Here is a 10702-nt window from a genome sequence, read left to right on the forward strand (position 1 = left end):
CCCTTCTTTCTTTCTTTCTTTCTTTCTTTCTTTCTTTCTTTCTTTCTTTCTTTCTTTCTTTCTTTCTTTCTTCTTTCTTTACTTATTTTCTGTACTAAAACAACCTTTATTGACAATTTGGGTTCTGGGGTAAGGGAGGCCCCTTTCCCCACTGTGTCCCCACTTTATAGATGAGGAAAATGACATGCCAGACCATGTTCCCAAGGCTTCTTAAAAAATGGAATCAAGTTATTTATGTTCACTATGCTCTATGAAAGAAAGCAGAGTGTATAGTACATCTTATTAGTAGTTCTGCCTTAAGAAAAAGTTTTAAATTTTAAAACTAAAACAACCTAAATAGCCATCTAAGTAAATGAGAATACCTATCATTGCTGTCATTTAAAATGTTTCTAAACACCAGGAGTAACCCAAAACAAACCTCATGACATAACATTAAGTATAAAAACAAGATGACAAGTATAAACCTGAGCTGAAGGAAATACCCTAAGCTGTTAAGAGCAGTAATTTCTAAAAGGTGAAGTGTGATTTTAGTATTTAGAAAAACAGGAAAGTATATAATTTTCTCCTTTATTATGTACTTTTCTGTATATTTCACTTTTTACAATAAACATAATTTTATTAAGGAAAGGAAAAGTTTGGTGCTTTGAAGAGATCACTATATAGAAAGCTTCAACACTGTAAAAAAAAAAAAACATTTCCAGAAAATTCTGAATGGAACAAAATAAGAGGTAAAAACAGAACAACAGGCAACCTTCTTCCACTGCCAAGGAGTCTCTCATTCTAATGCAGCTGATTCATTTCAAGGAGATACTGGACCCATAATCTGAGAGCTGAGATACACAAAATATGGTTCCAAGTCTCTTAGCTTTCAGATGAAAACAAAAGCAATTTGTTGTCATATATTAACATGACTTAGTATCTCCTGGAATTTTTTCTTGCTGATTGGTTCTATTGAAACTCTAAGACATCAGCTCACATAAAGATTAAAACTATTTCCCCCAAACAAAAGAGAGGCATGGTGTTTCTCCCTCTCCCCGCTTATTGTTGGATTTATTCATCCTTCTAAATTGTTTTGAGACAGTTCAGCTCTATTTAACTTCTGGTAGGTACTAGTCAAACTCATTCTTCTTAGATAGATGCTGGTTTTGAGTTCACAAAGGATGATAACCCAGTTAAACTGCAATAGAGGAGAATTGCTGGGGTGTAGCTTAGTGGTACTATGCTTGCCTAGGAAGCATGCAGGAAGCCTGGGTTCCATCCCAGCACCTCATCCAAAAAAATTATCCCCCCATAATACATTATACCAATGATTATGGACTAAATACCATTAACTCCACTCTGTCCCTCCTTTCCTTTAGGAAGGCATTGAGAGAGCAGCTTATTTATATCTTGCATTTTAGTCTTATATGTAAATCTGCAGCTGATTGTTTCTACATTAAGGCTGGATCTGAATATGAACTTTGGATAATCCCCTGAATTTATTTTTTCTTCTCAGTTTTAAGGAAAATCTTACTGTGAATTATAATAGATACTTTGGAGAAACAGGGAGGGGGAAACATCTCTTACCATAACCAACCAACCAACCATTCAGTAGAATGAGCACCATTCTATTGATTTTTTTTTTTTTATTGAACCCAGGGCCTTGTGCATGCAAGGCAAGCACTCTACCAACTGAGCTATATCCCCAGCCCTTGATCATTCTTTTACAGTTAACTTTCATAAATTTATTTGAGAGATGTAAATGTAAATGAGTTACAAGATCAAAAAATTCCCCCCATTTTTATTTACTGGCATAATAAAGAAAAAATGGTACATTACAAATCTGCATTTGTATAATAAAGGCTAAGAAATTCCAAAAATCTTTAGAGAACATTGCAACATGATTCACCATACTCTTTCCCTCTGTAGTAAACTTTTGAGAGAATTCAACAGTCTACATTTAAAGAATATTTATTTCATTGGCAAAGTGCTTTTTATGGTGTTTCATTCCATCCACTATAAAACCCTATGAACTAACTGTCATTATCTTATTTTTACAGTCCAGGAATTGAGGCTCAAAGAGATTAAGGAAGTGGCTCTTCAAAGGTCTTACAGCATTTTTTACTTAACCAGTTTGGTTCTTGTGTAGCCTCTCAGAGCATGCATGTCATGTGAAGATAACATGGCTTATAGGAAATCATAGTATTTCTTTGGAAAATGTATTTTTATTAGGGTCCCTGGTTCCACAAGTTATTTGTACTGATATCAACATGAATGGTTTCAGCTAAGAAATAAACTCCTGGTTTTTATGCTTAAAAAATGGGATATATGATGCTTGCTGATGGGATAAAGTTAAAAAAATGGACCCAACTACTGATTATCTATCTATCTATATCAGTGATTGGTAAACTGTGCCCCATTGGCCAGATTCCCTCAACTACCTGTTTTTGTAAGTAAGGTTTTATTGGAACTCAAATCATGGTCATTCATTTATAGATTGCCTATATCTGTTTTAGCTCTTCAGAGGCAAGAGCTGAGCAGTTGTAACAGGGACCATGGCCTATAAAGCCTAAAATATTTATTCTCTGTAAATACTTTACAGAAAAATTTCCTGACCTCTGATGTACATGATACTGGAAAACTACCTTGAATGATTAAAAAAAGTTTTTTTGTGTGTGTGTGCGTGTGCATGCATGTGCTGGGTATAAAACCCAGGGCCTCAAACATGCTAACAGGCATTCTACCTGAGCAGCAGTCATACATTGAATAATTTTGTTGAAAGTATCTAATTTGGGGCTTTATTTAGACACTTCTTAAGCAAAACAAACTACCAAAACATATTTGGAGTAATTAGATAAGTCTTGTGGAATTCCAAGAATACAGCAGTAGTTCATTTCTGCTTAGTTTTCTTACCCTGTAGTGGCAAAATATCTTGGGGCCATTAACAGATTTATTAAACACCTAGATTGTATAAAAGTGTGCTAAGACAATGTATTACCTGGGAAAAGCAGTGGATTGTGAGAAAGTCTATCTTGGCTTTAGAGTCGCTTCATTATTTCATTGTGGTACCTTCTTTCATTTCCATTGATTGATGAATGAAGTTTTATTTTGTCCACAATTCTATAAATGCTTCCCATTTCAAACAGCCCCCTCCTCAGCCTTAAGAGAATTCCATTCTCCTCCTAACTGAATCCTCAATTCATTCATTTAGCTCTCAGCATGTATTGGTATTTTGATTGCTTATTGTTTTGATTTTTAAAAACTATAAACTTGGGCTGGGATACAGCTCAGTTGGTAGAGTGCTTGCCTGACATGCACAAAGCCCCAGCACCACCACCACCACCACCAAAAAAAAAAAAAACCCAAACTCTAAACTTGATTTTATTATGTAAGTAAAGCATATTTGTTGTTGAAATGACAAAAAAGCAGAAAACAGATATGTACAGTAAAGAAAACAAAACCTCTAAAGAGAATAATTCTTAATGTTTTGTTGTAAGTTCTTACTAATATTTTTATGGTGAATGCTTGTAAACTCTCAGGGTAAACAAGCCCTGATTTTCAGTGTTTGCAGATTTCCACAATGTGTTTATCCCCATCAAATGTGATCAAGCTACTAGTTGTTTAACAACTGGCTTACAAAATTCCTATTTAACAGTAAGTGCTCTTAAGTCAGTATGAAGCAGCTCAAACATGCCACTGTGTGTTTGTGTGTGTAATTTGTATGTATTTATATATGTGTATAATTTTCTTTTTTAAAAATGTAATTTTCTCTATATATTCTGTTGCCATTTGTTTCTTTTATTTACTAAATATTTTAATTTTTACTTGTTTATTTACTTATTTTTGATGCTGGGGATGAAACCCGGGCCTTGAACATGCTAAGGTGTTCAACTACTGAGCTGTATCCCCAGCCCAGCGTTTTTTTTTTTATGTCAGTAGATGTATTTCTAAACCACCAGTTTTAAGCACCATATAATATTGCATTGAATGGATATATTGTGATTTATTTAATTATTCTTTCATTTTGAAGACCTTGAGAGTATTCATGAAATTTTGCTATTACAAATAATGCTATGATTCAAATTCTTGTAGTAGACTTTCTAAGTGAGAAAATATATAAGAAAATATTCTATGAGCTAAAAGTACTGTATAAATGTTAGTAGTTTCAATTACTTATTATCCTTATCCAATATCCCATTGCCCCATTTAGATAATGAGCACCTCTCAATGAGGCAGGGGTACATCCAGCTATTTTTTGCATTCCCTGTAGCACTGAGTAAACTGCATCTTCACTCTTCATATATTTGAGGGGGGAAAAATGCTTGTTGGTTTATTCTATCTTCCAATCTATATTGTTGTTAATGGTCTGGCAGTGTGAAGTGGCTAAAGTGGCTAGGCCTCATTCAGTCCCCAGTCACATATTTGTGTTTGGGACCAGCTGGGCTCAAACTCATGACCTGAACTTGGTTATAATTATTTTCAGCTGAACAAACTGGCACATGCTATTTTGTATGTTTTCATGTAATATATTGAAGTAATCTTGACCTCACTGCACAAAATGTACTAGATAAACCTCTCCCCCCCCCCACAGTACTGCACTCCTTCTTTCTCCCAGAAACAAGGAGCAAAGGTAATAATCACAAAATATGTTCACTTTGTACTCACCAGAAGTGTTCCTGCATTTCCTCCCTTGCATCAATGACTTATTTTATTATTTCAAATTATAGATGTATTCTCACTGCCATAGTTGCCTCAGGGTGAGAGTATAAAGTTAACATTCAATAAAGTAGATGAAGCTATAAAATCTTCTAGCAACATTATAAGGTTGTTATGAAAGTACATGTTTCAAGGGGAAAAAAAAGCCTTCAACAATTTTTAAACCTAAGGCCATGAATGTTTTTCCTATTCCTAGGGATAACCCATTTTCCCTGCCTTTTATTATGGAAAATTTCAAACATATAGAAGAAAACTTGATTTCTCCTGTGAACACCCAAGTACCCACCACCTAGACTTCACGATTAACATTTTGTTTCACACTTTTAGCCATCCCTGTCTGTCTCTCAATGTGTGTGTGTGTGTGTGTGTGTGTGTACTTAAACCACAGGCATTAGTACTCTTCCCCTTTTCAGCAGCCATATCATTCATTACCTAAAGAGGAAATCAAATTTAAAAGCCAGATATTCTCATTCTGGAAATGTTATTGGTTAAGACTTTGTCCCTAGAGCAGGCTTGGAATTCTATAAGTAAGACATATCTGGCAAGCCACTGGGCATAATTGGCTGTAGCCCTGCCATGTAAGGGCTTATGAGGACAATGAGATAGGTAACATATTGTGGTCTTCCAGTGAAATGCTAGATGGCAAACTTTCCTGAGCTGGGCAATTGCCCAACTATATTTTCTGCTTTAACTAGAATGGTTTGGGGAATCTATTATAGGGAGTGTGTGTGTGTGTGTGTGTGTGTGTGTGTGTGTTATTGCCATCTTTCACAGCAAAGTAGCTATCTTTTCTGCTTTATAATTGAGAGAAAAGGCTCAGAGGATAAGTTATTTGCCCAGGGCTGCACAGCTGATGTGTCAATAGGGAAAACTGAATATTTTTCTGTGACTTGAGCCTGATTGACTTGCCATTCTCTAGTAAGTTTCCTTTCCTCTGTGGTCTTTGGTGTCACCCCTCAATTTGGTTCTTACTCAATTCCCATTGGCCTGCAGGAGGGCCTGAAGAGGACCAAGTGCTTAGAACTGGTCCTTGGAGGGGATAACTTAGAGGGATGATTATAGTCCAAAATAGCCAAGTCAAGGCTTTGAGAATCAGAACAATTGGAAGCAGGATGACTGAGAAAGGAGAATCCTGCCCATCTGTAATTATTATGACTTGCTGATTTGTTTTCAGGTGTTTTGAAGTCTTCTGCATCTACTGTCAGTCAGGCCACAGTGAAGAACCTTATGTCAGCATCACCAAGAAGCGGCAGATGCCAAAAAATGGCTTCTCAGAGGAGATTGAGAAGGAGGTGGGCCAGGCAGAAGGCAAGCTATTTACCCACCGTTCTGCATTTAGCCGGGCTTCAGTGATCCAGGCTTTTCTGGGCTCCGCCCCCCAACTGACCCTGCAGCTGTATATAAGCGTCTTGGAGCAGACCATCACTGTTGGAAGAGGTATGTATATTTTTTTAATTCTCTTTGCACTTGGGGCTCCAAATGGGAGACAAAACATGCTGTTTATTTTGTTTCAAGTGAAAGTCCTTTGTACATGCCTTTAGTCATGAGTCTGTGTTCTACTTACTAAGCTCAAAGTTTAGTGAATTAAAATGATAACATTGAATTTGCTTCAGAATCTGCATTTTGGACAGGGCTCAAAGGGGAAGAAAGCTTATCGATGCTCCAACTGTGGATCAGCTGAGTGACTCAAAGATGGGGGACTAGAATCCATTGAAGCCCCATTCATTCACATGTCTTATTGCTCCCATGTTTGTTTTTTTTTTTTTTTTTGTACTGAGGCTTTAACTCAGGAGTGCTCTACTATTATGCTATATCCCAAGCCCTTTTATTTATTATTATGAGACTGAGTCTTACTAAGTTGCTGAGGCTGACCTTGAACTTGTGATCCTCCTGCCTCAGTCTCTTGGGTTGCTGGGATTACAGGCTTGTGCCACTGTGCCCAGCTTCATATGTCTTAATGCTGGCTGTTATTGGGGATCTCGGGTCTCCTCCATTTGATCTCACTATGTAGTTGAAGTTGGACTTCCTCACAGCATGGTGGCTGCTTCCAGGAATAGTTTCCTCATAGTGAGAAAAGGCTTGGGCCAGATGGAAGCCATGTGGCCTTCTGTGATCCAGCCTTGGGAGACATGGAATATCACTTGTGCAGCCTTCTCTGTTAAAGCAGTCACAGAGTCAGGTGACTTTCCTTTTAAGGAAAGGGGAGGGAAGTAAACTCTTGTTAGGGAATGGAAGATCATGAGAGACCAAAAATACCACTGTGACCATTTTTAGAAATGATGGTTTGCCTTTAGAAAAGACAGAGGCTGGTCCTCTTGGAATTTCATCTCTGTCTTTCAATGATAGCTCTAAATTAGCTGAGATGGTTGATTGTGATATATTTTTTAAAAATTCTGATTTCAGCATTTTCTTAAATGAATGTTTTTTCAACTAAAAGCTTTGTGGTGCATGGTGGATCAAGGCCACTATCCTGTCTTCTTGAAGTTCTGATTGGTATATTAGGAGCTTTTGCTTTTAAGTGAACACAATTTTCTAACCTTTGGGCTATTCTTACATCATAAAATTAACAGCAGATTTTTAGCTAATTCAGGTTTCCCACAAAACCTCTATTTATATTGGACACAAATGAAAAACCTTCAAATGAGAGGGCAAATAACCCTTCCTATACATTAATATTATACATAAATGAAAAATGGGTACTCTGATAAGTTTTACTACAGACATGCAAAATGGTTTCAAAGCTTTTAGTTGAAAAAATATACATTTAAGAAAATGCTGAAATCAGAATTTTTAAAAAAAAATACTCTTATTTGTTTCACTCCATTCAGTTTTATCTTCTTTTTGCCTGTATTTTAAATGGGATGGTAAATGTCTTAATTCATGATGGTGTTATATGATACTTACAAGTCAGAGGGTCTTCCTTATCACAGGTTACCTGACTATGACTCTTAAGATATGAGTCAGGGGCTGGGGTTGTGGCTCAGTGGTAGAGCACTCGCCTAGCACATGCGAGGCCCTGGGTTCGATCCTCAGCACCACATAAGAATAAATAAGTGAAATAAAGATATTATGTCCAACTACAACTAAAAAATAAATATTTTTTTTTAAAAAGATATAGGTCAGGATCTTAAGTAGTGGTCTTGAACCACAACCCCTGGTAGACAGTAGGTACTGAATAAGTATAGCAGCATCTTTAATCTCTAAGGACTTATAACTGAAATGGGTCATGACTAAGGTATGTTTTCTGAGTACAGTATACCCCTTTCCCAGTTTATTGCTTTTCCAAGTGGGCAGGAACATAGTGAAAAATCAGATGTAGTGATAACCTGTTGATTTTTATAAGCAGATCCATTTTTTCTCAAGTTTTTGATAGTGATGACTGCCTTATGGGCCTAATCAGGGCACTGCCTGTTTTTGTAAATAAAATTTTATATGGAACACAGCTATCCTTTTTCATGTGTATACTGTCTCTGGCTGTTTTGGGGCTACAGTGTCATAGAGATGAATAGTTACAACAGAAGCATATGGTCCACAAAGCCTAAAATATTTATTGTCTACTCCTTACAGAAAATGTTTGCCAACCCTTGTAGTTTTTCAGACAGAATTTCATTCAGGAAAATAAAATCTATCTTCTAAATATCCCTTGTCAGTATCACAAGAGATATCTGTGAGATATACCAAGAAGTTGGGAAAAATATAAGTCCTCTGAGAGCTAAATGAAAAATCAGTTAGACCTGGAAAGAGGAAGTAGTTATGAGCCTGTTAAATGGACAAATGGCTGCCATTTATGCAACCCAAATCACTACTTTAACACTGAGGAAGGAATCCCTCACCCAGAAGGGGCAAGGCCTTTATAAATGGAATGTGGGCTAGGATGTGTCACAGGCAGATTTTGGAACTGTCATATGTTTGGGAATACATTTGGTGCATGGAATAAACACCTGACTACAGGTTAAACAACCCAGTGTTGATTTGGCTCATGTAACAAGAAATTGGAGGTGGGTAATTGCTGGCATTATTTCAGCAGTGGAGAAGTTGATGTCCCTGCAGATCCATTGGCCTTTGTCTTGGGTTGTTATTATGTTTGCAACCATCATAGCTGCATTCAAGGCAGGAAGAAGGGCTGAGGAGGGAGGAGCAGATGACTTTCTCCTTTTATTACTAAATATAACTTTCCCAGAAATCTCCCTGGTGGAATTTACTTTAGGTATCATTGACCAGAAGTGATCATATGGTCACCTGATTGAGAGAGATGCTTGGAAAATCAGGGATAGGAATGATAGCCACCAATGTTTTAAACCAGTGTATTAAAGTTTGGATATGAGATGTCTCCCAAAAAGTTCACATGGCAAAGCAGGAGTTTTCAGAGGTGAGGTGATTAGATTATAAAAGCTATAATTTAATTGATAGATTAGTCCATTTGATGGATTAATAATTTGAATGTATTACTAGGAAGTAACTATGGGGGGTGTGGCTGCAGGAAGTAGGTCACTGGGGGGGGCGCCCTTGGGGATTATATTTTGTCCCTAGCTCCTTTCTTTCCCTCTCTGCTTCCTGCTGCCTGGAATTGAGCAACTTTCCTCCATCCATACCCTTCATCCATGATATTCTGCCTTACCTCAGGCCATAGCAGAGGAGTCAGCTGACAATGGACTGAACCTCTGAAACCATGAGCTGAAAACAAACTTTTCTTCCTCCAAGTTGTTCTTGTCAGGTATTTTGGTCACAGTTACAAAAAGCTAATACCAGGATTCTTCATAATCCCGTAAGGATGATTAGAATTACTTGGAGCCTTGTTAAATATATAGATTACCAGAACTCATCTCTGGAAACTGATTTGTTGGGTATGGGTTGGGAGATGGAGGCCCAGGGTATATCTTTTTATTTTTTCTTTTGTTTTTTAACAGTGAATCCAAGTGATCCTATTATCAGAGAAGTTTGGGGACATTGGATTAGGTTACTCATGATGGCCTGGGGTTGGGTCTCACTTAGAACAAAACTGTGTTTTCTTAAAAGACAATAAGAGGGATGAATATTGAATAGACAGATAATAGTATCTGCCATGCCATCTAAATGTGTTCTAGACCAATAGAAATATCTGTCCTCCTGACAGGACAGGTACCTGGAGTCCATCAGAACCTGACTCCATTCAGGATTCAAATTCTATTACCCTCTACTCTCCAATTCTGTGCTCCTGAGCAAACACTGATGAATTTGGCCTTGGAAGGGTTTGGCATGAAAAATAAACAGAGTTGCTTTTTTAATATTATAATATTTATATAATATAAAGTTTTAAATTAGACCATTTTTATGTGTACAATTTAGTAACTTTTAGTATAGTCACAGTGTTGTTGGGCCATCATCACCACTATCTATTTATAGAACATTTTCATTATGCCAAAAAGAAAACCCTACCCATTAATAGTCACTCCTCATTTCCTGTGCCCCTAGACTCTGGCAACCACTAATCTACTTTCTGTCTTTGTGGATTTGCCTGTTGTGTGTATTTCATATAAAAGTTTTCTTTTTCAGTATGAACAAATAGTAAACACCATATTTATGAGCTTCAGTCTAGGGTGAGTTTAGCCATCCTGAGACACTGTGAATTTAGTCAGTTCTTACCAGAGGCTTGATGAAATCACCGAACCTTGGAAAATGTGTTGGGCTGAAGCCCAGGTAAGGAGAACAAGGTTGTTCTGCTCTGGGAAGGTCCCTACAGTCTGCCATTTGGCCTGCCTGGACTTGACAGTGCCCTTCTCTCTCCCATTTTAGGTGGTAATGTTGATCTTCATAATGACTTGCTTTGTGCCGGGCAGTGTGATGAACATCATAGCATTTCATTTTCCATGTCCCTGTGAGGTGGAAAATATTTTCTTCATCTTTCTAAAGAGGGAAATTACATTCATGGTCCAGCAGAGGAGCCAGGATTTGAAGTTAGATTTGTGTTGTTTCATTTATGGATGCAATGAGTTGTTTTTTTTTTTTTTTTTTTTTTTTTTTTAATTAA

General features: G+C 37.1%; 1 protein-coding gene across 1 annotated transcript in view; it reads left to right on the forward strand.

Annotated features, from left to right (window-relative positions):
• Positions 1–5858: 5858 nt before the first annotated feature.
• Xk (X-linked Kx blood group) overlaps positions 5859–10702 on the forward strand; it is a gene marked incomplete at its 5' end in the record, with an annotated part of 48928 nt that continues 44084 nt past the window's right edge. Inside the window, one exon of the mRNA XM_015488104.2 lies at positions 5859–6132. Coding sequence (XP_015343590.2) covers positions 5859–6132 — 274 coding nt within the window. The remainder of the gene's footprint in view (positions 6133–10702) is intronic.

The sequence above is a fragment of the Marmota marmota genome, unplaced genomic scaffold, assembly GCF_001458135.2.
Source record: "Marmota marmota marmota unplaced genomic scaffold, marMar, whole genome shotgun sequence".
Classification (NCBI taxonomy): Eukaryota; Metazoa; Chordata; class Mammalia; order Rodentia; family Sciuridae; genus Marmota; species Marmota marmota.